Genomic DNA, 27,684 nt, shown 5'->3' with positions numbered 1-27,684 from the left:
ATTTCTAAAACACATTAATACAAAAGCTACGGTAGAAATAATAATTCATAAAGTCTCAGTGCTATTAGCTATTAGAGTTCATATTTAGAAAACAATGCTGAATTTGACCATTTCTACAATAAGCTCTTGAGCCTTCATTTAGAGCTCTTACCAGCACAATTTATTTTTACTCACTTGGCCACAGACTGGATAACTTTAGAAGACGTATCCTTAATATTTGTGAAAAACCGTTCTGTTCCTCCTCTCAGAATATCAAAGAACCCTCCGTAAGTCTGGTCACACTCTGCAACAGTCAGGCCTAGAGTAGTCAAACAGAAGTAATTGTACTTTAAGTCATATCCTGGAATAGGCTCCATTTTAAAGCAATTTGCCTACAAAGATGGAAGTATATACAGGCTAAACTTTGTTGTAAGGCTCACAGTTCAAAAGCTTTCCTTAATGATGACCTATGAAAAGAATGACCTCTGCATGGTCAAGAGCTATTGGTAAACTACATAACAGATTGCTTAGTTGACTACTCACATTTAAGAGAAAACAGTAAAAGATTCATAAAAGTAAGGCATTTCATACAGCCTGTGCAGGCATAATTAAGTTACATTTTAAGCCCAAAATCTCAGCTAGAAACATCTATTTGTTAGCATGATAGTATACAAAGAGTACTCGATCCCGCACAAAACAGATGGCCAGACAGCCTTTTGATTATACTCCTATTTGGAAGCTAGATTCCTATTCAGCAATTCATATACAGACAAAATTACTGCAAATAAATATTACCCAATTTTTTAAATTTCCTCTTGAGCTTTAATACCCTCTTACTGGCAATTCAGCATACATAATATAAAGCAAGTGCCACCAAACTGGAAGGAAAACTGAATATAGTATGAAATACTCCCTTGATTTCTTCTACATTAATTGTAATGTTAAGCAACATACTCATACTTGATGTAAGATGGTTGCAGAAACTGCCTTTCATTAAAAAATTAGATGCAAGTAAGCCCATTAGCTTTTTATTTTCTTCGCTATATGAAGTACAAATATTTCCAATTGAGTGAACCCTGGAATACCTACTTTTATAGAATGGGTACATCAGCTTTTAATTGTGTCATTTTGAAGACGTGCTTTGGTTGATTCAATTAAGTGCTGTTAGCCTAACTACTGCTTTTCTTCAGATGCTAACACAACTTCTCATCACTAAAGTTCCTCTGGCACAACTCTGCATAATCATCCCCTAATTAGCTGGACTCAAGGCAGCATCAGCTATGGTGCTTCTGAACGCAATGACCTGACTACCCATAAATGAGCTTAGGCTTCTGCTTTTTACCTTCTTGAGGTTGTCAAAAAATTTTATTTTGGGATTGACAAAGCCAAATATGAAAATGACTGTAGACTACAATTGCTATGAGACGGGCTTCTAACTAACAGATGGGGTTCAGTTCAAAAGCTTTTTTAGGGGATAAGGGGTAGGGGGGAGAGGGGGATTTCAGATGCCTACAAATTTATTTCTTCCTCATGTAGGCTTTTATCAGACTAAAATAATAGTGTCAAATCGGTGGCTTCTTAATATCAATGTGCTATTGTAGTTCCTAGATAGCTACCAACAGACAAAATCCTTGAAATTGCTTCTGCATTTCTTGGTTGGACTACCTCAACATTTAGATATCAACAAGCCTGTTTTAGCATAAAGTTATGAAAAAGACACAGAATGGCTGCTTTTGGTCATGTCATATATAATGCTAAGTAGTTCTGCTTGGAAAAGAGACAAGTATCATCTTCCTACAGTAGAGATCCAATGTTGTGCAAGACCTCAAGATATGGACCAATTTTGGTAACTTGTGCCACAACATATCAAGGTTTTTGTTATAATCCAGCACTTCTGAGAAGATTTTCAGCAGTTAAATTTAACTTTACAAATTCTCACTTTACACTGAATATTTCAAAATATCATATGCCTCACTGAACTGGAAAGTTTGAGGTTTAAAGTAAAATATTTTTGTTTACTTTCACTGTAGCTCTTATTCTTAGAAATATTATTTCTTATTCTGTCAGTTACTCTCATCAATTCTTAATTCATTATCAGAACACTCTTACCCATCTACAAGTCAGTAATGCATTTTAGTTTCAACTGTTCTACACAAGAAACTAAATTTTATCTTCAGCAACAAATTTGAGAAATTCACATTTGCATTATCAACATACAACCAAACCCTGAGAAAAAGGAAAAAGGTTAGAAACAGCAATGTAAATTCAAAGTAGCCACATAAATGTCTAAAACCCCAAAGTGACTTTTTTTTTCTTCCAAAAACCAAGATATTTCTTTCTGCAAATACCTGCATTGTACATGTTATTGAGCTGTCCTGCAGGCTTGGAGCTCTGTGAAACCGATGTTACAGACACCCGAGGCTGAGCATTGTTCCCATAGCCTCCATTTTGTTCCAGGAGCTGTGGAGATCAATACTGTGATGATTTTCTTGCTCATTTAGCCAACTTATAAAAGTAACTTACACAGTATAACTTGGTGAGAACAAGCATGCAATCTGTTTGTGAGGCTCATGAGAAAGCCAGGAAGGTCAAGTACAGCAATTCATTCAGTTTCAGTATTGTGTAAATTAATCAAACTGGAGACAAATAAGTGGGTTTCCAGTCAACGTAGGCAGAGTCCTCATGTATTAGATTTTCCTGTGCAAGTTAATGATTATTAAATGCAGCATGTAAAATAGAGCACTTACTTACAAAGGAATGACCCAAGATCATGACATTTTTTCAATAAGCAGTAAGAACTATAATTAGTTTACTCTAATGTCACATAAGCTCTAAATTATAAAAGTACATTTTCAAAGACCATACAGGTAATGTAGACCAATTCAAATGAATTACAAAATTGTGAAGTTTTCAAAAGACTAAGGAACATGGGACCTGCTCTGACATTTGTTACTGAACTCACATTGGATAAAAAAGGAGAGAAAGGAAGGAGACCTAATCAATAATACTCCTTTATGAGATTCCTTTACCTCTGTGATGGGGGATTTAGGGTTCACATTCCTAGCTGCTGCAATCTCCTGCAGTTGATTCACTAGTTCAGTGATTGACAATCTTTCCTCTGGGTTCACTTTCAACGAAGAGCCTAAGAAAACATGGTTCAGGCAATAAAACAGATACCCTTCAGAGCTCTTCTTTCAGCAAACATCAGTACTTTCTTCAGTGTACTCTAAAGCAATGTGAGCACTCAAACATGTGGAACAGTGTGGAGCAGACACTAAATCCATATTCAAGTATCACTGTTGTAAGTGATACAACTAACACCATTTATGGTCAAGAATATTTCATAGCATATACTTTAGGAGTCTAATAATGACCAACCTCAGAAGCAATGTTGGATTTATTTTTTGACAGCAATTTAATAATGTTGGATTTGTAGCCAAAGTTCTGGAACTGTAATCAAAGCTTTCGGCAACCTATATTTATTGAAAGAAATAAGTATTTCGAAAGCAAATTCAAAGAATTCATCAAAACACTAATCACTCCTATGGAATGATTCAAACACTAAACAAGACAGGTGACATGGCTAAAAAATACGTTTCATTTAAAGTTTAAGTTTTCTGAATTTGGATTAAAATTTTGAATACAATGAAAAGTTGTTACAGTTAACTTTTCCGTCATCACATAATTATGCAGGGATCTACAACACTTAATTCCAGGAATATAACACAAATACTAAGACACATCCATTGCGACCACCAAGCTAGTAACATTATAAACTTACTGATGAGATCATGAAACACAGAATAGCGGGTGTCATTTTGTGGAATAGTGTATTTTCCATTGACTATGCGAAGTTTAGCTCCATCTTCAAAAGGATGTTGCCTAAAGCAGAGTAAATACAGGATACAGCCCAGAGCCTACAGAGAGACAAGGCAGAAATATTTAATTCAGGAACTGATAACTGAAGTGGAATTTTAGACTATGCAATTGATTAAGTTCCTTAATAGAGCTTGCAGATCACAGATTTCAATCATCAACTGCTGACTCATGCAACCTTAATTTTATGTACATACACACACACACACATATATATGCATGTACATACACACATTTATATGCATGTACATACACACACACATGCATATAAAACAATGCTTTAGGTATCAGTTTCACACTCCTGAAATAATTAGCCTTGATGTTTCTCTGAGGACAGAAACACTTAGTAAAACAGTCACTTGTCATTTTAGAGCACTCCTAGAAGTGAAACTGCTTTTAAATAGGTATGTGGTTTGTTCTTCCCTCCCCTCCCTGAAGCTTTCAGTTTCAGTGATTCTCCTATTCATGTCTTTTTAAAAATCATAATAATACATCTATTTTTTGCATTTTGCAGTATACAAAAAAATGAGCACTTGCAACACTGAGCATGTTCAGGAACAGTTTTTCTTCCAGAAGTATTAGACATTTTATTTCTAAACTTCATCTTAGGCTTCAAGGAGACTAATTCTGTTTCTTGAGTAGGAGTTTGGTCTCTTATTTCTAACCCAAATACTTTACTATACAATGCACCAGCAAGGTAAGCATTTAAGTATAAACCAGTCTGTTTAAATGCCATGCTATGGGAACACAAAGGTGTCTCTGAAACAGTTGTTTTGATAAAGATTTGAAGAAAAACAGCCTGAAACGATTGTCCCTTTGTTTCCTAATAGCCACGTAACAACTTTAATCAGAAGGTTATTCAATTCTTTCTAGCAAGTAAAGTTGAAAATCAATCCCAGATGGATTTTTCTAGCCTCAAAGAAAAAAATCACAGAGTTGTGACTACCACATTCTAGGAACTTCAAAGTTCCTTGAAGTGTCCAAACTTAACTTACCTGTGTAACCTGACAAGGGAACAACTATCAGAGCCAGCAGGACATAACAAGTTCTAATTTCTGAATAGTGTAGGTGCTATGGATTAGTTAGAACAATTTTGTGTGTTAGTTAAGTAAATTTAAGTTTTGTATATATTTGTGTGTATATATATATACACATACATATATATATACACACACATATATACATATGTATATATATATATATACACACACACACACTGTGTGTGTGTGTGTATACATAAATATGAACTCATAAGAATATATGAAACCTATTTGCAGAGTGATCCTGGCATAGAAGAACCATGCTTCCCTCTGGCTTACAAAAACTTTCTGGTAAAGCACCCAATACCTCTAAGAAAACGTTTGCACAACGTACTGGTGAATTCTTCCTTACTCTCTTCTGTACCCAGCTTACTTACTAAAGCATATGGGTTCTTATATCCTTCCCTCAAAAAAACAAGCCAGCAAAGATACTAGCTGAGAAATCTGTTTACTGCTTTCAGTCCTCCTTGCACACTGTCTCAAACTGTCTTTGCTTGTCCGTTTATCCCAAGAACAATTTCAAAGAGTTGAATGTTATTAAAATCTAAGGCTTGACATATAGTCACTCCAAAACGACTTGTTAATTCACTAAACCCTGGGCCAGAAGCAAGCTGTGTATGCTAATTCTGTACGTTATCATATAGCAAGTACATTTGTGTCTGACTTGATATAAAATAAAGAACTCCATATAATGTATACATTGAACCACCATGTAGTCTACATTAATTAATCCAGCAGGAGAATATTGGAACAGTAACTACTCTGCCACAGGAGTATCTGCTTTGAAAGGCGTAAGACAGATCATAATTTGGTTGGAGGAATGAAACTATTTCCTATGCAGGTCAGTACATCAAGCACATTAGGAGACAGCATCCATAGTCACACGAGGGAGAAGAGCACAGAGACAACTGGGTGAACGCAAAGAGACAGACCACTTGGATTCAATCTTTGCTTGAAATGATATGGAGTATTATTTATTCCTCCTCCTTTATCTGTATCTTAGAATCGTAACTAGTTCTTTTTAACACTTTAAACTCCAATTGTGATTCAATTTGGCTACAGTCAATTCCAGTTGCATTAAGGCATTCCCCAAAGCCAGTATTATCGGTGCTAAAGCTGTGCAGATGTACTTAACAGAAGAGCCCATTTCCCCAAGATGTTGCCCCGGGACTTTGGAAATAACCATTAAAGAAGCTGCCTGGGTCAATTTGTGAACTTATGTACCAACAGAAAAAAAATGCAGAATGTCAAAGTTAAAAAATAACTATGAATAATTCACTGACATTCCAGGGTTGGACACAGCACTCCTGAATCCCAGCAGTTAGGATCATTCAACATTATCATAAAAAGCAAGACAGTATTAAAGAGTGGGAAAAAAAGTTATTCGTTAGGCAAGTAGCTTATTCAGAATCTAGTTTACTCATTCTGATTACATTTCCATCCTCTACAGAAGCAGTGCTTCCTCCAGAAGGCTGGTTTGCTACCAGGCTTAAGCAGCATTTCAGCTAGCCCCCAGCATAAAGGTGTTAAAACCACTGCAGCACACACTGGTGGTGTTTCAGAATGCAATGCCAAAAGTGAGCCTATCCATCTCCTTGAATTCATGCACTGAGTGGTAAATCTTCATAAGCTACCCTTCAGTGATATCTATAAAATCTCCTCAGAAGTCAGTAATTCAGAAGCCATCAGCATACATAATTAGACAGTCTTTCTGAAGAGCTCCAGTTTAAAGATGTCTGTCATTCTTAATCAGGTACCTGAGGTAGATTAAGCTCCAGATGCATTTAAAATTCACAGTACGTTATTTTCACATCATTTTGCTAATACTGACCCATTTCATCAAGCCTTCACTACAACACTCAGTAAAATCACTTTTATTCCAATTATAACACAACTTCTGAATTTTTGTATTTAGCCAATTTTCCCAAATGTAATATTGTAATCATAGAGCAGGTTGTCTAATGTTTAATTAGATTCCCAAAGGTAACCAGACTGACAACAGAAGTATATCAAAAAACAGAACATGTTTATCAGAACAAATTCATTTCTAATATATTCAGAAGTCAAAAGACAACTAATAACCAATCTCAATTACTTAACACTAAAATATTAATGTTATTAATGTTTGGTCCCTTTTATCTTTCAATTATTTTGCCTAGCACTGAAAATAAGCATTCAGCACAATTCACATGATCCCTCAGCTCCCTGAGAAAGTACAAAATCTAGTTTTAACCATCAGGAGCTATAGTCCAAATTATTCCTGGAAATCTGGAAAGATATTGCTGTTTTGAATTTCCCACCCTCACCATTCCAGAGGGTGGAGGGTAGATGTCTACCATAGTTTGAATTTCAAAAAAAAAATCCTTCAAGACAGGCTTTTTCTTGCAATGGTAATGCTAGAAAGGAGTCAATGTTTGACAGATTGAGCACATAATTAAAAAAAACTCAAGTGAGAAGGGTTATAACCAGCCATCCATTCTGAATTTTGACTACAGTCCATATTCTATATTTGGAATCAGCACAGCAAATGCATTCTGAGATGTCAGAGTACATTGAAATAAAGCAGGATTAATACCAAAGATCGGCTTATTGGAAGTTCCTGAATTTAACAACTATACTATTAAACTTTTCTCTTTTTTGCTAAGAAGTTCTAAGTAGTCTGGGCAGAAGAAAATGAAAAAAAATAAGTGACAAAAAAGCCTTTAATTACTTTGTCACAACAGGTGTTAAATCTCATGACAAAGGTATGCAGGCTTGCCTGAATGGAAGAAAACTCACTGAACCTGGGGATATTGTCATCAACTAATGCTGACTCAACACAAAGCACTGCCACAAACAAATCTTAATTTTCCTTTACCATTTTGTCTCATCTCACTCCTTAGCATAGTGGAAGTGTTTAGGGTTATTGTTTTTTGTTGTTGTTGTTTTGTTTTTTGTTTGTTTGTTTTTTTGGGGGGGACATACTGTCTTTTGAGGAAAGGAGGAGAAGATTTTGAAACAAATCGAGATACTGTAATTCCCGCACCCAGCTCAAGTTTCAGGCAGTAAGAAACAATAATCAAAAGTTTTATAGTATTGTTCCATGCATACACAGACAATACTCTAAAATAATTTCTGAAAAAAAAAAAAATAAGGGACATGAAATCTACAGAGACTCAATTCATACAGAAGTAAAATCTGGATCTTACAAAAACTGAAGAATTTCTTATCAAGTACTGGTTAAGGAGAACCCAAATTTGAAATTTTACTCCTCAGCAAGGAGCCCCTCATTTACATTTCCAGAAGTATTAGATAGTGGGAATATATGAAGCAGCTTGCAAGATGTACCTAGATGTACTCGGCTTTAACTCAACTTACCAGCAAGTTGTCACAGGATGACATGCATGACAGAACATGAAAGGAAAGAATTTGAATTTTTAATTTAAGGACTATACATGTAAGTATTATGTCTGTATTGAGGTAAGCTCCACCTAAGCAACAGATCAATTGATTGTCAAATAAAGCTCAGCATTTCCTTTTACAATGGAAATCAAGCTAGAATTCTGGGGAAAAAACATTAAGTCTACATCTCACGACTTAGATACACAGTTCACAGTAGTTCAATTGATTTTGACAGAGTCTAATCCACATTTATTTTCATTCATTTTAGTCAAAAAATTAAGATGCAGACTGCATAATCAGTCTCACTATGACATAAGAAGCTATGATAAAGCAAAAGAAAATTTCTTACCCAAATGTCCTGCTTTTCACTAATTGGAAAATTTGAATACAAGTCTATCATCTCTGGTGTCCTGTACATTGGTGTTGTATTCCTGGTGATCTGCGGAAGATAGAATTTCTTGAAGCAGAAACTAGAATAAGCTTTAGTGACAATCAACCACAGAGATAGAATGCTATCCAGTCTGCATGGGCAGCTATCTTTGAAAATTAATTTCAGAAACACTTGTCCATGCAGAAGCCATCAACTGAATCATGTAATAGTCACAAGGACTTTGATAACATTGTAATCTTCAAGAATATTTCCAAAACTCAAGTATGTGAAGCTAAATCACTCTTTCACATTAGGAACATTATTCTCACCTCAAAATAAAGAGCAAATGCACTTTGGAAAAAATCAACAGCACATTTAATGCTGTCACCGTAGCCCTCGGAGCACAGTAATACTGCCTACTTAAGTCCTGCTCAGAAGACCTGTTATTTCTTCATAAATCTTTTAACAGAAAATTCAGAAGGTGAGAATCTCTTCAGCATTACCAATTTTCAACTTCCTGTTGATAGTGCAATTAGAAGAGGCTCTATTAATCAATCACTTCTATTTCCACACCAGACCGCAGCGATGAAACACAATGTTCAAAATGAAGCTGTGCTTACAGACAGAGCTACAGAAAACAAGCTATGATTTTAACTGCAGGCAGTCTTTAAACTCTAGCAACATGAATATAAAAACAGAACTTATTAACACAACTGTAAGAATCTTCATTTGTCTTAGAAGTTCCATGAATTAACAGCAGATTAATAGCAGATAACTGAATCAACTGTCAACATTAATTACTTTAAAATAGTCTCACCTCTTCTTCAACCAGTGCTCTCTTTTGTGCAGACCAGCTATAGTCAGGGTAGTAAGCTACAGTTGTAGCACTACCAAAGTCACAGAGTTTAATTGTCCCTTGGTTACTAATGAGCAGGTTTTCCACCTTCAAAAAGAGGTAGAATAATAAATTGAAGACATCCCACTTTTAAACATCAAAACACATACTTTAAATATCAACTTATTTGTACATAACAAATATAAAAAACACATGTATGGAAAATACTTCAGTCTAGCCTGGAACGTTGCTGTTTACAGGAAAACAAAGGCTTCAAACAGCACTACACTGCAATACAGACAATTTTTAAGAGGAAGCATCAAAAATGTTATAAGCATTACACATCCAAGAGAACAAGAACTAAACCCTGGGGAGAAAAACGTCATTTTATTAGTGCCCAAGGATAGGCTTGTTTTTTTTATATCATCACTTGCATAAGCAGTATCTTGAAATACAAATGCTTTCATTCACAGAACTGAACATTGTTAGCTCAACTGCAGTGGAGTGGAGGTTAGGACTGCTGTAGATACAAAATACAGAAGTTACCAGCAGAGAAGCAGGCTGTTGGTGGACAGCCAGAATGATGCAGCCATGACCTCATGAGTAGAGGCCAACTGTTAGAGGAACATGTGCTGCCTGAACATTTCATCTTCAACCCTTCCCTTTCTTAGGGCCTGAGAATCCAACCCTTCTGGACTGCTCAATGAAACTGTGAGGAAACTTAAAATGGAGAGTAAATACTGGGCAGAAGTATCACATGGTCATGTCCACAAAAACTGCTAAGACACAAGTCATGAAAAGGGACCAATGTGCATTTTAACTTTTCCAACATTATGCTACCACATTCCAGATAGACAGATCTATCTTCCCTTTCCTTTTGACACTGCTGTATCTCTGGATGTCATTCTCCAAAACTTCAGTTTTCATAACATCCCACTGACCTCCCTTAGACATGTCCTTCTTCCACCATAAAATGAATTTTGACTACCTTGTAAAGATGACAGTCAGCTGTTTAAGTATCAAACTCAATAAGCAAATTGAATTCCTTTGTTGGATAACTTTTGCTCACCTCTTTTGCTCCCAGAAAATGGGAGACAGAGACAAGGAGTAATCACTTTAAACTCAAAGAAGGTAGATTTAGACTAGATATTAAGAAGAAATCTTTACTGTGAGGGTGGTAAAGTAGAGGAACAGGTTGCCCAAAGAAGATGTGGTTGCCTCATCCCTGGGGGTATTCAAGGCCAGGTTGGTTGGGGCCCTGGGCAACCTGATCTAAGGATGGTGGCATCCCTGACTACAGCTGGAAATGAAGATACCCCAGAACAGGGTGATCTTTAAGGTCCCTTCAAACAAAAAACATTCTATGATTCAACATCAAATCAAGTTTGAACACTAAAAATGGGTCCAGTAACACTGGACAAAAATCAAGATTTTGTGAACATGTTGTGCTGCATACTCTGCTGAAGGTTGCTAATAACTAAAAAAGTTTCAGCTGATTATTCAGATAGTCTCTAATAGACCCCATGACCTGTGTTATGCAAACCAAATCCTGTAAAGATCAAATTTAGATGATTAAAATATCAGACAAGAACTGACTGTTTACCAATCACTCTTTAACTAGCTTGAACTTTCACAATTCAGTAACTAGCTGGGTTCTTCCAGTGCTGTATACACGCATTTTAAGTGCAAACTTTGTCCAAAGGGATTCAGAATGTGTTACACTGAAAAGCAAGAGAAGGAAGCCACAGGAAGACAGAAACAGACGCCACTATATGAAGCTGATCTTTAAGCTATACTGCAGAAACTCTATGAATCCTACCATTTTCAGTCAAAAGAGTTTAGACAGTCTTTTTGGACTGCAGCCCATTACACCTCTCCCCAAAAACACACTACCATCTCAGATCTCACTTGAAGGTAGACTCAAAACTTTTAACTTAGGGTTTTTTGTTTGTTTTTTATGCCGCAGTGCAGGCCTGCTTTCCTGAAAGTGTAGCACAGTTAAGTGATCCCCATTTGACACTTGATTATAATAAGGTCCTTGCCTATTGCAGCACAACTGTCATTTCATCTTGTTTTACAGCCTCTAAAATGATACCAAATTTCTGCCTCTTTCCTTATTTGATCTCTGACAGGAATTTCCCTTGACAAGAAAAAAAGCAGACCTAATTACAGCATTGGCTCAGCTATAACACACTGAAGACCTTGTATGGAACTGGCTATGTAAGACGCTGTGTATCTGTAAATAGCTTTCCATCCCTTTTTTAGAGGAGAGTCGTTTTTGTTTTTTTTTTTTTTTAAACAAGGTTTTCTAGTGGCCAGTGCATAGAGATTTCTGCCAAGATTGCAAGATCTTATTCTAGAAAGTATCACCAAAAAAGATGCATCCCAGCTTGATTAAAGTCTCTTATTTGGTATGATCTAGGAGCCTGTTTGTCAGTACTGAGAAAATCTCCTTGCCAAAACTGCAATTTGTAAGTCATAACTCTGGTTATTTTATTAAAAACAAAAAACTTTTACACTAACTTAACCAGCAAAAGACTTTATATGATTTTTTGTAACCTACCTGAACTAGCTAATAGAAAAAAAATAATGCCACAAATATAAGGAAAAGATGGTACTTGCAAAGCTGCAAGTATTTCAGTGATGACCTTCATCAACAACCAGTATTCTTGGCAAGGCAATACATGTAAGCGCTATGCTCGTGACTGTCCACTGTAATTGAGCAACAGCCTTAAGAGTAAATCAGCCTTTGCACTGTAACAGACCTTTAAGTCTCTGTGGATTATAGGAGGCTTCTGTTTATGCATATGCTGCACAGCTCTGCAGGTTTGATAAAAAATCTTCAAAACTGTATCACAGGAGATGGGTCCTTTGGGTTCTACCTTCTTTAAGAATTCCACCAGCTGTCCTGTAGAAAATCACATAAATTCACATAAGCACACACAGAACAAAATAAAGTCTGAAAGCCTGTCATGAATAGACACTCATCAAGAAAGGTCTACAGTCTTGAGATAGAAATTCCAAAAAATGGCAAATCCACACAGACTGCAGTGCCAAGGGAAATAGCACTCCTGAGAAACATTCCTGCTGTTCCTTCCTGGACTGGTCTCAAATACAAAGAACTTCGTGATTACCCCATATTTAAGAAGATGTTAAACCATCTCAAAGAACATAACACAACTCTTATAAAAGAGGGAGCTGAATTCTAGCTCTAATGAGCTATGCTATATTTAGGAGGTTTTTAGAACTAACCCGTGAAGCAACCTGGGCAAAACAGCTGTCAGAAGTGATGTCCAGTGCTTAGAGAAAAAATGTTTACCTTTACACAACTCTGTAAGCAGAAGAAACTCTCCCTGTCCCGTGTCTGATTCTTCTTTTCCTATAGATGCAGCAGAGCAGAACTGGACAATGTTGGGATGGCCTGAAAGTTTTTTCTGGAGGTAATGTGTTTAAGGAAGAATACTGTCAAATATATTGATATTACTGTATATAGCATTCACAGACACCTCTTTTGAATGTTAGCTCAAACTCACAGAAGGTATTACTGCTGCACTTAAGACACTCAGCCAAACAAGTAAATCCATATCTCAGCTGCAAAAATAGACTTCAAGGCAAGCCACTGAAAGTAACATAGCAAAAATAAAAACATTCTTGTTATTAAGGCTTCAAGGACACTGGACTTTGTAACAGCCTTAGATACTCCTTCTCTTTTTATAATGACTGCAAAGCATTAACAGAAGTGTCAGGGATACATTTTAATAATTAGATGCTTCTCTAGTCAGCTTACCAAGAAAGGGCTATTGTATTAACACCTGCCTCTACAAGACAAGTATTAAGTCCACAATGCTTAAAATTAAGTCAGTACAATAAAGTTCAACGTAAATAAAAGTTCTAAACGACTGGGAAGCTTACCTTCTTATGAGTAATAACTCATACTAAAACTCTTGCCATTTTTCACTTACAGGTCAAATATCCAAGATATCATTTTTGAACTATGTGAATAGGAGAACCACAAAAGTGATCTCAGCTCCTTCTAGTGGAGATTTACATTGCACTATGCCTACTTGTGTTGTTCCTGATGTGCATCACCCTAGCCAAACACTGAGAATCATGTCTGCTAGACAAATAAATGATTTACAAGCTGCATTCACCAAGTCTAAAAATGAAAAAAAAAGGAAAGACAACCTAACAGAAGTATAAAAACAAAAAGTGCAAGTTAAATCCATCAAGTTAGTATGAATCAGAAGTGCTTTTTCTTTTATCATATGCATCTCTTCAGAGCCTTTTGCTAACTACTGTGAGAAGTAGTTTCATTACATAGTTATATTATCTCAGAAAGTTAGCACAGTTAAGCCTCTTTCCCGTTGTAAGTATACTTCAATGAGTGAGCTGTGAAAATATACACAAAGAATAATCGCTTACTCCTGGTAAGGCGCAGTCAGAGTAGCTAAAAATTGCACAATGTTATGTTATTCAGCTCTTTGCAAGTGTATTTTTTTCAGCAGATGGTGTCCACGTGACATTTTTGACAAACATTTCAGCAGGCATACAAAGAAACGTCTTAGTAGCTTAACTTAAGATCAGTGATTTTGCATGGTAACTCAAAATGCAACTGAATATAGTAGCCAAAAACCAGCTGCATGCCACAGTTACTCACTGACTCTTGAAACAAAGTAAGGGTATTAGAAATGCTGGGATACAAGTATCAAGTCTTCTAAAGCTGAGGACTGAGAACATTACCTGGACTGAGAAATACAACATGACAGATTGTATTATACCTAACACCTGACATCATTGGAGGTGAAAAGGATGAACACACTGACAGTTCTGCTCCTTGTTTCTGCTCCACGGATTCTACTGAAATTCCTTCCTCTAAATTCACTATTACTTTTTCAAGCAAGGTGCACCTGATGCAGAAATTAAGATATACTGACAGTAAAAGCGAGATTATGAGTAGTCAAAAAGGCAGTAAATGCAGTGCATGTGAGGAAGTATCATTAAGATTTAAATATCATCATAAAGGACAAAAGCTCTCTTCATGGTGGCCAGAGGGCGACAAGAATGCTCAAATAAGAATTTCATTACTTGGTAGACAGAGTACATGGCAAAGTCTACACCGCCTACTAAAATTATCTGTGCACATTAAATTCCTGCAATTTGAGGAACTGAGCTTATTGGAATGTCAGTGCCAGAATCACATCAAGCCAGGAACTCAGATCTTCCTCAAATATCAGTCCTCTTAACCAGCATAAGGCATGAACAGAGACAAATCTGTAGACCAGTCAATTTCTCAGAAACATTTCACACCAAGCAATTAAATCAAAACATTTAAATACATTCAGAAAAGGATACCATGAAACAAACTTCCTGAATGATGGCTTTATTCTTTTCTTCCTCATTAGACAACAACCTCTGTCAGAAACAAACAAAAATAACATACATTTGAAAAGATACCAGAAAAACAATGCATACTGTTTTTATGTATTATATTTTTCAGAACACAAAGGATAAGCTAGAGTTAAAACCTTAAGGAATTGCAATGGGACAGTAAGCAGAGCAGGGTTTTTACACATTTGGACATACTGCGACAAACATAATGGTAAATTTTCCAACTACTTGTACTGATCATGTTTAAGTACAAATAAGCAGTGGTAACCTCTGACACTTGTAAACATACTGCTCTGACAGTCTTCTGCTGTATACAGCACTGAAGTCTCCTGATTCCAGCACTGCGTACTGACAAGTAAAGATTCATCTTATGTCTCAAGAAAATACGATTAACATTTACTACACCTTAATTACTCAAGTTTTTTGTCCAAAGAGGTAGCTCAACTTCTTCTAGGTACCTGAATAATGAGCAACAAAAACAAGCACTACTTGTTTGAGTACTGTTTGGACCTGGAGTCAACATTTGAATAGGACTAACCTGAGCATTTTCTACTTCTAGTTCAACAAAACTGCAGAAGTACAGTAATGGTTCACTTTTTTTAACCTATATTTAAATGAGGCTACTTCTACAAGACATTTTGAATGTCGTGACCACATACTATGGTAACAAAGCATGCAACTAAAGCATGCTTTATGGTCACAAGCTTTGTTATTGTAGGATGTGGTATGGAAAAAAAACAGAGCAAGTCATTTTCAGTTGTGTAATGCCACCTTACTGCTCCCAACTCTTGTACTACTACTCTTTTCCCCTTCCTCCCCAAAACAGATATCTCCGTTCTGATACAGGCACAGAACATCCCTACTCCAAGACTGAAGCCATTTTGTAGGAAACAAGTGACAAGTGTGATTTTTTCCAGCAACGTATGAGTAAATGATTTCATTTTATTGTCCTCCCCACAACACTTGTTTGTTAGCTGTCAAATGATTATTTTAAGCCTTCAGAACATGAGAATCCAGAGGAGCATCTCTGAAAAGTGCACTGCTGAATGGGTGAAAGTATGGAACATTTTAAACATTTTAATTTTAATATGAAAATGTTCCAGGTTCTTTATATCCACGCAACAAAACCCCAGGGCAGAGTCATGAACTTCTGCATAAGGCCCAAATAAAATAAGGCACACAGCACTATTACTTAATACAGTAATTCCTGTTTTTGTTATGTAAGTATAAAATGCAGGGTCCTAAGATTAATGACAGTTCTAAATACGGGTATAGTGCAGTACAAACACCACTGTATCATTCTGGATTTTTCCAAATGCCTTGTTCAGTGGAATATATCAAGAAATAACTATCATCCTAAAGTATTAGGGAGAGATGGACGTTGCAAACCTGGAGTTAAATAAATTCATTTTACCTTTAAAGCATATTCTTTGCCACTTCCAAGATCCTGAGCTTCGTAGACAAAAGCAAAACCACCTGCAAGACAAAGACACTTTAAGTCAGTTTTAATTTTCAGCATTCAGATAAATCAATTTTTAAATTCACACATTAGCTTGGTTAGAATAAAGAAGCTTTACTGAATGTAAGTATATGTATTTTTTGATGCCAATAGTATATGTAAGCTACATACAAGAGCAGTACTTGCTTTCTTTTGCACGTGTCTTTTGCCCCACCAGCTTTGTAACTGTTCTGCGTTTTGTTAGCCTACACATGTGGATTTTTTTTTTTTTTTAAACAAGCACATATAAAACCAACATTTGCTACAGCCTATATACTGAATGATTTTAACTAAACTATTCTTGTTTGCTTATTTGTTTTTATTATTAGTCTTGCCATTAAAAAAAATAACCAAGGGAGTTTAAAATTTTAAATACAAATCTCTTTGTATGTTTAGGATAACTACCACACTTTAGTGTTCATATTAAAAGCCCAAAGCATTTTCAAGCACTGAAGCACACATTTCCACTACCACATAAAGTATGATGTTGTCACTAATCTGAAATTTAATCATTCCTTATACCATTTCTATTTTTCCTGTGAATACCTTCCTCGGGGTTGCATCAACAGTGTGGTTGCACACTCACTCTCCACCTATTGCAGCAAACACCTGGTGGACTAAAAGCCAACCACAGCAAGTGACAAACTTGAGCTGAGTTGCCTTTCTACACCATAAGTATAAATTCTATTCTCATTCAAATACCTAGTGACGTCCTCTCTAGAAGTAATTTGGAAAATAAGCCCAGATGTCAGTGACCTAGAAAATTTCACTGGTCAAAAGGTCTAAGAGAACAGGGTAAGGAATAAAAATGTCAGGCAAGAAATAAGCTGACAAGGCACTTTTTAAAAGATGCATGATCCAAATAACTAGTTATACTAGCGCCCAGTACCTTTTCTCTATGGATGAGGAACATTAACATGAGGCTGAAGCAAACACTTATGTGCCTCATGCAATTCAATGAGACTGAAGGCTTTTCAAGAAGTACCCTCAAAACTGTCACACTGTAATCAGCCATCACGTACTCACTTTTTAAACTCCACAGCTTCCAAATGTTACCACCAACATATCCTGTTACTGTGCCATAAGCAGCAACAGCAAGATCTGAATGAATCACAGGCTCCCCGATACTCAGTTCTTTTACAGTACAATTTTATGCAGAAACCACAAAACCAAAACCCCAGTAGCAAGGAGAACAAGATAAAGAGTAACTACAGCACTAAAGAAGAGTGAAAGTATCAATGGTATCAAAGAGGACAGACAGTACCCCCTGCTAGAGTACTTCAGTCCTCCCTTACAGGCCTGCTTTGTGTTTATCCATTTATTTTGGTCCTTTTCCTAAAAGCAGGTTTGCTGCTTTCCACATGCCCTCAGTACAAGTGTTCTGGTTGGCAACTGCGATCACACACCTGAATTTGGGATGCTGATGGGGGCAGAGGCTGGAGACAGAATGCAGTGCATGCCACCATCCTCGTGTACGACCTGAGGAGGTTTTGGCTCCTTTCTGAATCAGAACATAGGCAATAAAACCAGAGCCAATCAGCTACGACTGCTGCTTACAGATTTCATAGCACTAGTGAAACAAGCAAGGTAATCCACGGGCCATCCCTGGACTGAAGCTAGGTGCTGGGAAGCCACAGCCCATACTCAGTTTTCCCTACCAGTTCCCCATTGCAGTCAGCAGGCCACATACACCAGGCACCGTGCTGCAGTGGTACTGCCTCCACACCTCTCTGCTACACAGACCTCACAGGGAAAGTACTGCTGGACCTGCAGCAGAAAGTCTTTGCATGCGTCTTGATAAATATCTCCTGGCCTTATTCTAATAGCCCTGCAAACAGCACATTGAAAAAATGCATGCTTTAGTTTACAAAGCTGGGGGCTTCTGATAGCACAGTTTTCTACTACAGGAAGTTACCATGCAGTTTTCTGGACAGGACTCAAGTGCCAAATGGTAACAGTGGCACCCCAGGTGACTGAACAGTTACTTTGCATGCTCAGCTGCAACTGGCAAGTGTTCTCTGAGTGCTGAAATGGGGTAAGTCCAAAGGTATTTCAAGCACACAACTCGCTAACACTGCCACAAACACCAATGTCCATGCATCTACACAGATGCACTCCAAAATACAGCTTATGCTTCACCCAAAAGCATCAAACGATGCCTTCGGATTTGCACAGGTGACAGAATCAATACATCAGAACTAACTCGCACCAAACAGTAAATCAAAAGAAGCAACTTGATTAAAATATTGATAGCTTGAGGGTATACACATAGTTTAAAAGTAACACTTACTTTAGTAATTATACCAAAAATCAAGCACAGCAATGCTAAATACATTAAGTACACTGCACTTTTCAGAACCCCAAACAAAAGCCAGCCAGCTGGTATTATGCTTGGTTAAATTCTCTTTATCAGGCCCATTTTATAAATAAAGTACCTTTCACTGCTACAGGGCTTAATCTGATCCTTTACAGCTATATGCCTGTCAAACACCAATTTTAAGTTTCTCATTCAGTTATTTCATTCTGTTTCACCTGAACACAGTTTGGTTCCATACAATATTATCTATCCACTCTTACTGCAGTAGTACAGCTGATACTAATTTCAGGTCTATAGATTTTCTGGGAAACAAAAAGTCTGGTGAGAAGTTGTGAGGCTACTTATTTTCTTGGTCCAGCCACCTATTTTCGATAAAAGCAATTATTTTCAAAAATAAAAAAGACAAAATGTGTCCTACTGCTTCATTCCTAGAAGCAGTTTTATTTAGATTTTGATACTAGCTTCCTTGCAGAGCTAGCCTGTTCAAGCAGTTTAAACATACCCTGAATAGAAACAACTTCACTGGCTAAACTTCTTTGCCATGACCAAGACAGTAAGTAATACAATTTGCAAAAATAAAATAAAAAAAAAAGCAGTTTCATCTGTGTAGGGCTTTCACCCTGCTCTGCTGGGTCGCTGAACTTCCCCACAACTTTTTTCTCTCTCCCTCCACAAAGGGAACGGGGAAGAAAATACAATGGCAAAGGGCTCAGGGGGTAAGATAAGGATGGGGAGATCACTCAACAACTACTATCACGGGCAAAACAGACTCAGCATGAGGGAGGTTAATACAATTTTTTGCCTATCACTAGCAGACTAGAACCATGAGAACTAAAAGCAAACCAAAAAACATCTTCCCTCCATCCACCCTCCTCCACCTTCTCCCTTGGGAACGGGGGCTGTAGTGCTTCGTCTCTGAGCCTGCGGGGGCTGCCCACAGGCAGCAGCTCTTCAAGCACTGCTCCCACACGGCTCCGTCCCACGGGGTCCATCCATCCATCCCCCAGGAGCAAACTGCTCCAGCACGGGTCCCCCACGGGTGGGGGCAGCTCCCCCCAGACCCCCTGCTCCTGCAGGGGCTCCTCTCCACGGGCTGCAGCTCCGGCCCGGGGCCTGCTCCTGTAGGGGCTCTCCATGGGCCGCAGCCTCCTCCAGGCCACATCCACCTGCTCTCAGGGTTTTTTTTTCCTTTCCTTCAATCTGCTCTCCCAGTGGCCCACCCAGCATCGCTCCCTGGCTCAGCTCTGGCCAGCAGCAGGTCCCTTTGGAGCTGGCTCTGCTCTGACATGGGGCAGCTGCTGGGCTCTGCTCACAGAGGCCACCCCTGCAGCCCCTGCTACCAAATCCTTGCCACAAAATAAATAAATTCATTCCACCCCTTGCCTCAATGAAAAGCATATTTAAGAGTGATCACAACACACTCTTACTTCACAATCAATCTTCATGAAGTTCACATACATCAAAAAGAATTCCCCACACCAAAATAAACATAAGATCACCACAACACCGACAAAGTGCACAATTTGCACATGCTCCACCCCTCGTCCTTCACCACCGTACTGAAACACATTCTTCACAATTATTTTAGTTCTTCTCAACTATTACATTAATAAACAGCATCCAGCCCCTGTTTTGCCTGTTACTTCTCTCAGTTATCATCCTTATCTCAACCTCCTGGAGCCCCACATTTGGAGCCTTTTTGGGCACCAGCAAGGACTGTGGTGGTTGTACCCTGCTGAGCAGCTGAAATCCACCACAGCCGCTCCCTCACTGCCCCTCCTCAAAGAAAAAGGGGGAGAAAATGGGAGGGCAAGGGCCCAGGGGTTGAGATAAGGACAGGGAGAACATTCACCACTGATCTTCATGGGGCAAACAACACAACCTACCCAACTATATCCACACCAGGGATTTCCCTGTCAGTCATGTCAGCCAAGGACCACGTCCCTGCACCAACATACCCGAATAAGCAAACACCTCCACTGCAGACCAACCGATGCAAACAAGGAAATGAAAGTTAAGGACAGAAGGACTACTTCAGTTTCTTTCCTAGGGGTGCAGAAAGGAGTTTTGTTTTGGGTGGTTTCACTCATCACTTCCACTCCTGTAAACATATGTAGGTATTTTTTTAAGCCAGTTTTCTGAGGCTTTTCATATCAGCAAAATAATTTTAGGATTTCTCCATACAGGTTACCTGTGTGTATGTATATATACACACACACACACACACCCAAGCTCGTGCTCCAAGGAACAAAATTTACAGTCTTGAGGCATTTCAGTCCCATTTCTAGAATGCAGAGAGAGCTTCCAAAAAATTCTCAGACCGTTTTGTCACAGAAACCACGACAGAACAAAGCTGTTGTTCTTCATCTTCTGTAGGCACAAACTCAGCTGTAGGAGGCACACTACACAAAGCACCATGCCCACTCGTGAAAACAGAGTAGCCAAGTACGACAGCCAGTCCTGGAACCAGCCTGCTCCACGCACCACGACCAGAGCACAGAGCTTACCAGCCTCACCTCCCGGTCCACATTGCCACTGCCTTCTGACTTGCTTTGCATTGGGAACTAGCCTTACCTCCCCTGTGTTAGTAATTAGCACTTTGTACCTGTCCTTACACCACCACAACCCGAGTGCAATGCTGCTGCCAGTTTTTCCATCATCCTCTTATAGAGCTGAGAAGACCCTTTCATTTCCAACAAAGAGATCTGCCTTCTCCTCCAAGTTAAACCTTGGCACCTCATAATATCAAATAAGTTCACTGCGCTACAAGCCTACAGGGATGTAAAACTTCTTTTCTTTTTGATTAGGTTTCTGTTTTTCCTGCCCTCACTGATCTTCACAGAAACCATTTCAGTGAAATGACTGCTCCGCTTCTTGGTGGCTAGGGCGGCATGAAATCTGAAGGGATATCAACCACAGCATAAAACTGCGTGCTGCTGTAATGCCTGGTTTCTCTACACGCTTAGCTAGTCATGAGAAAGAGATGACGTGAATAACTTCCTGTTTTTAAGTACTTGGTGTGACTTGTCCGCTCCCCTCCCAAACACTGACCAAATTTCTTTCTACTTCTATCCCGGGTTGCTCACATTTTGATTATAGCTCAGTTGAAACACCCTAATTGTAGTGTGGATTATAAGCTACATTGCACCCTACCTTAAAGTGTGCAGATGCTTTTCTAAAGGAGCACAAGCAACACCCTTGATCAAAAAGGGAGAGATACTGTGTTATCGTTGCCAAGCACTGATAAGCATTCAAGTCCAGTCATAAATTTGTGTTAACTGCAAAGTCCTAATGACATGAAGAAACAATCCCAGAGGTGAAGTATGCTGAAAGATTGGCAGTTTTTCCCCAGAGCCTCGAGAACTGGAGAAGTGGAGCACTGAAACATTCACAGCTCCCCTGCAAGCATGAACCTAAGAAACAAGCTTTGAACAACAAACAGTATTGCCATGCTTCATGCTGAAAAATCCTCTCTATACCTGCAGTAAAGGGAGCGTGAACCAGAAAGCTACTACATCAGGGTGCTTGGGCTCTTCCTTAGCGAGTCTGACTTTGTTTCCTGCTTCTGAGCAATCTGCCTCACACGGTTTGCAGAGCTGCCAGTTCGTCCTTTACTTCACGGCTGTTGCAACTTCCCTTTGACACGACGTGAGCTCTCCTCCCTTCATAGCAAATCCATCTACCTGCCAGCAAATCAAACTAACTACACCCCCCAAAACAGTTCATTGTGACTCTGGGGCCAAAGTTTATGAATTTTATCTATCCAGCATTTAATTACATCACCACCCCTCTTCCCTCAGAGGCCCTGGCACAGGCTGCCCAGAGGAGCTGTGGATGCCCCATCCCTGGAGGTGCTCAAGGCCAGGCTGGATTGGTCCCTGGGCAGCCTCACCTAGTGGGTGGCAGAGGGTTGGAGCTGTGAGATCTTTAATGTCCCTTCCAAACTGAGCCGTTCTATGATTCACCATACTGTGAATCCAGGAGTTGCAGAGACCATAAAACCATACCTATAAGCCTGGTGAACTGTAATTCTGCCTGTTTACTTGCAAAATATCAATTGCATAAACTCAAGATCGAAGTAGATTTTTCTCACAATTCTTTAACAATAGATACAAGTTTTATTTTGCTATAGTACTGCTTTGAGCAAGTCACATACATGACTTCAGCTCCTGACAGCTCATTGAACTCAGAAGGAATTAAGGCCTGTAGCCTGTACTGCTACTTTTTTCATTAAGGAATGGTTCTTTCTTCATAGTGATTTTTCTAAACTCAGCTCAAAGCTTCAGCGACGCAGAACTTGTGTCACCATGGTTCTGTTCCATGGTCTTATTCTTCTGCCCATGCTTGTTACTTAAAGAAACCTTAATAGATCAGTAGATATAAATGCTACAGAGCTTGCTTGTTCCCTGCTCCTCACAGAGCTGCACGCTTCATTTATTCTCAGTTGTTGTCTCATATGTAAAGCGACCAGCAAAAACACTTTAAAGTTATTAAATGTACAACAAGGAAACAGAAGTATTTTTTCCCTTAAATCCAGATAAATTTTTAAAAACACAAATGAGATATTTCAGGGAATCTCCTTCCATACAACTTATGATTTTCCTTGGCTTTTTCCAGCAAATGGGAAATCTACCACCACAATGTGAAGCTTCATTCCAAGGGCAGCACAGTTGGACAAGCATATCAAGGGGAAGTCTTACTTACAAAATGCGACAGTGTTGAGAGGAAAATTCTGTGTTTAAAAGAATAAGGACTAGTATTGATACTAACCTATATCGAAAAGCCTTAAAGACTTGAGTGTGCCAGAAGTCACATTCCTGACCTCCACTGGAGGAAAAAAAAATTGCACATCTCTCAAAGTGTTTCTTTCTAATCTGAGGGACAAGTTTTACTAAAACTTCATGTCTTTGCCTTCTCATCACAGCATCTGGAAGAAAAATAAGGCTAAATAGGCACTTAGTCTTAGTGTGTTATAAAATTGTAATTTAAATAAAGTGTTGGAGAAGTTCTGCTGCTTTGCCTAGTACCTCCGTACAGCGTGAAAATCAGTTTTCTGCAGTTTCTTCCAGCTGTCCCATACATGGACCAGTACTACAGAGTCTGCATTTCATGAGACCTGAAGAGGAGCCAGGCACCCCCAGCCTGCTCATTAGGCTATTAAAGGGAACAGTGAACTCTCCATCTTCACTGACAGTTCATTAGTGGATATGAAATCCCTGATTGTTAGGCAAGAGAACTTTATGGGCACTGAAACCCCAATTCCATCATTTATGCCTAGGTTTTGCTCCTCATCTGTCAGACCAAGGAGTACCCAGCTAACACAAGTTTTCAAACACATTACAATTAACCTGCACAAGCAGGCTGCATATTTCTCAATATACTTTGAGGAACAAGCGTTGCTAATTCCATGCCATCGGCTCCTCCCAGTGACAAGACCCTGAGTTGCTTTGTGTAAAATCTTTAAGTTTGAACCAGGATACCACTGCCCCAGTTCATACAGAAATCAACAACTTCATCTATACTTCACAGAACAGCAATTACACTCTCAAGAGTAAAGAGGAAACCATAAGGGTTAATCAATCCACAGCTGAATTACCTGTTGACAAAGACAAAAACTATATTTAAACAGTAATTATGTCATACAAAGTTTTCTTGATGCAATCATCTCTAGCACGGATTTAAAAAAAAAAATCTCAAACACAAAGCATTTCAAAATAAGTAATTGAAAGCACTAATAGAGACCTATTTTCTGTCTGGTTTATCTCACTTATCTTAACAGAAGAATCCTCAAAACTTCTTAAAGATTAATTCTCCATTACTGTGATCTCTGTTCCAGAAAATTTAACAAAGCTGAAATCACAAATACTAAATTATCAACTACAGTGCCCTATTTAACCTATAAGACTCGAGAGCCGTTCTCAAGAAGCAAATTAACATCTCACTAGCCATGAAGTACTTGTAGGAAAATTACATTGTCTGCTGAGTGGCAGTAGGAACTACTAGTGAACTCCCTGCCAACTGATTTTTAACACACTATGAAAACCTTTAAAAATGTTATCTGATTTAATCAAACACTTAACATAATACTTGCAGAGTAAGCTTACTTTTTTCAACCTTACAAGAGATTGAAAGGTATCATAGAGGTTTCACAGATCAACTCAAGCTTCTGTTTGCTATTATGAGACACCCCCAAGCTCTTTATACTTACTGTATTTTCACTTTGTCAACGAGATATATAAATTTATGAACGACTCTGTTTCTGCTACCCTGTGATACTTTACAATGCTAATCAACAGGCTCTGTTCACACCAATTAAAGTGCCACCACTGCTTTTTAAAGCGCCATCAACTGCTTTTACAAAACAGGCTCACTAGAAACATTCATGGAAGAACATAACATTTAAAGACTGCCATCTCTCAGGAGCACGAATTAAGAACTTTCTAAGGGCTACTGCTTAGCCCGCTCTGGTCCCCTGCTCCCTCCCACTCTTACAAGGTGTAATGTGCCAGCGTATCAATAGTCAGATCATCAGCTCAGCAGTCTCCATCCCTCAGCTATCCAGCACAGGCTGACACAAGGATCCTGAACATAGCGGGAGGACACTCCAGAAGACCAAACGAAGAAGCGAAAAGTCATAAAAGAAGCAAAAGCATAAAAAATTGTGCATGCTGTTCATGTGAACAGCACGGGATGTGACAGATTGCAGTCGAAGCCACCATCACCTAACACCACCTATAGAGTTCTGTCTCATGTAGCTAGACTGCATATGTGCAGACTCCTTGGTACAGGGAGATGCCCACACGTAAGGGAGACGAGTACAAAATACCTGCACGCGTACAAAAGAGCATGAAGTTGCCTTTACACTAGATTACATACCTAGTTAGTAAAGGTGAGTAAGGAGAACTTTGCAGCAGCATGAAAACCCCAAAGAACCATGACAGCTGCTGAAGCCAGCATCCCATGAAAGGCAAGCAGGGATTAAATGTCAAGGCACTGAACCATTACCTCTAAAACTTCTTAGCTGCAGCGAGCAATTGAAAAGTCAAAGCCGAAGACACAGCAGAGTACTCCAGAAGCACTCAGTCCAGCCCCTGAAACACTTAATCTGTTCATGCATCTGCTCATCCTCTGTGTGGAGGTCATATCAGTGCAAGGGATCTTCGCCTGCCTGTCCTCCCCACATTGTTCTCACAGTCCTGCCGCAGCACACCACATTTTCAGTCAGCCCCATCCTGCTCTTAGGGTGGTATTTCTGCAAAATGAGTCAGGGAACCAGACCTGCACAAACTGTGTAGCTAGTGTCCCAGCTCGAAACATGGGCACACAGATATCGGCACCAACATGGACAGGCAGCACAACGCTGATCTGGACAGAGCTGCGGGGCACGATAACCACAGAACTTACCCTGCCTGCCACAATACTTTGCAACCCACAGACGCTGCTCACATCAATTAAAATCGAAGGAGACCATATGATCTTATAGAAAAGGCCACTTCTCTGCCTTGACGGTTCACACGCATCTCACCACAGACTTGAAATCTAAATTGAGAAAGCAGCCCTTGAATTCTAGTGGGGAACCTGGCATGAAAGGATTCACTTGAAAACGAACAGATTTTCAGTTTGTTGAGCATGGAGAAGACTGCTCTTCAGAACACTTACGCAAGCACTTGTGAGAAACTGTCGAGCACAGGTTCAGAGCTGGAGGAAAAACGGTATCGGCAACAAATCAAAGTGGTGAGTTTAAGGCAGAGCCACTCCTCTTTCAAGTCTGAAGACGGCAGAAGTGGCAGGAACTTTTCAGACACTCTGTAGCTCCAAGCTTAACTGAATGAACTATGGTTTATAATGAAAATCTTGTGGCTTTTTTTGTGGGGTGGGGTGGGTTCCTCTCACCCCCCCACCCCCCTTTTTATTTCTTTTTTAAGATAGTGACTAATTGAGCAGGTGTCTTCAAGTGCCTGTCCTAGGAGCGGTGTACCAAGATGTCCAGGTGTCAGCACAGGCTCACTGTGGCAAACTGCACCTGGGCAAATCATGATTATACCTACGGGTTGTTTTGGGTCAGCGGCGCTGTCTAGCCTCACTCCCTGCCACCAGCAAGCTGTGGGCGCCTATTTCAATCAAAGGGAACACAAGAAGCACAGCCGTAACGCGGACACAGACACGCTTGGAAGAGCCCTCCGGGACCAGCTGGCACAACCACCCTCTGCCACCAGTGTCACCACTGAACCCTGTCCCCAAGCACCACGTTCAGCCAGTCCTTGCACACCCCCAGGGACGGTGACCCCACCACCTCCCTGTGCAACCCGTCCCAGTGCCTGACTGCTCTGTCTGAGCAGAAATGGCTCCTCACCGCCACCCCGCCCCCCCAGCCCCCCCGGCCGTACCCTCGGCGATGACCCTGCGGACGCGCAGCCTCATGTCGCCCATCTCCACCGTCTGCCCCACGAAGTCGTTCTGGTCGCGGCTGGCGGCCCCCAGCGAGCCGGGCCCCGCCAGGAAGTCCAGGGCGGACTGCAGCAGCGACATGGCTGCGCCCCGCCGAGGCTCAGAAAGGGGCTGTGGGGAGAGGGGGGGGCGCGGGCGGGCGGGGGGCGCCGCCGCCGGGACACCGAGAGCGGGGGGGAACGGAGCGGGGACGGGGACGGGGGGGCGGGGGGCGCCTCCTCAGCCACCGGGCCCTCCGCTCCGGCCTGCTTCCGGGAGCGCTGCGTCACTCGTGACATCACGGAGCCGCCCCGCCGAGCGGAGAGGCCCCCCCCACGAGGGGCGGGGCGCGGCTTCCCGCTCGGCCGTTGGGCGGCCGTTGGGCGGGCCGTTATGGCGCCCCCCCCACCCCCCGTCCCCGTGAGGCGGTGCCTCAGGGAGTGAGGTGGTGGTGCCCCGCCACCGCCCCGTCGGGTCCCCAACCATGTCCCCAAGCACCACGTCCAGCCTGTCCTTGCACACCCCCAGGGACGGTGACCCCACCACCTCCCTGGGCAACCCGCCCCAGTGCCT

General features: G+C 40.1%; 1 protein-coding gene across 2 annotated transcripts in view; it reads right to left on the bottom strand.

Annotated features, from left to right (window-relative positions):
• Positions 1 to 27,284, bottom strand: part of GAK (cyclin G associated kinase) — a 70,319-nt gene extending 43,035 nt beyond the window's left edge. The window contains exons 1-11 of one of the 2 annotated variants that reach the window (XM_068666126.1): positions 27,072 to 27,284; positions 16,284 to 16,345; positions 14,834 to 14,893; positions 12,801 to 12,915; positions 12,247 to 12,389; positions 9,464 to 9,589; positions 8,626 to 8,715; positions 3,761 to 3,896; positions 3,009 to 3,121; positions 2,328 to 2,439; positions 175 to 298 (exon numbers count right to left, since the gene is read on the bottom strand). In XM_068666126.1, coding sequence (XP_068522227.1) covers positions 175 to 298; positions 2,328 to 2,439; positions 3,009 to 3,121; positions 3,761 to 3,896; positions 8,626 to 8,715; positions 9,464 to 9,589; positions 12,247 to 12,389; positions 12,801 to 12,915; positions 14,834 to 14,893; positions 16,284 to 16,345; positions 27,072 to 27,213 — 1,223 coding nt within the window. In that variant the 5' untranslated portion in view covers positions 27,214 to 27,284. The remainder of the gene's footprint in view (positions 1 to 174; positions 299 to 2,327; positions 2,440 to 3,008; positions 3,122 to 3,760; positions 3,897 to 8,625; positions 8,716 to 9,463; positions 9,590 to 12,246; positions 12,390 to 12,800; positions 12,916 to 14,833; positions 14,894 to 16,283; positions 16,346 to 27,071) is intronic. The other variant, XM_068666125.1, reaches the window with a different exon arrangement.
• Between the last annotated feature and the right edge of the window lie 400 nt (positions 27,285 to 27,684).

Source organism: Anas acuta, chromosome Z (genome assembly GCF_963932015.1).
Source record: "Anas acuta chromosome Z, bAnaAcu1.1, whole genome shotgun sequence".
Taxonomy (NCBI): Eukaryota; Metazoa; Chordata; class Aves; order Anseriformes; family Anatidae; genus Anas; species Anas acuta.
This window is presented reverse-complemented; position numbering and strand designations above follow the sequence as displayed.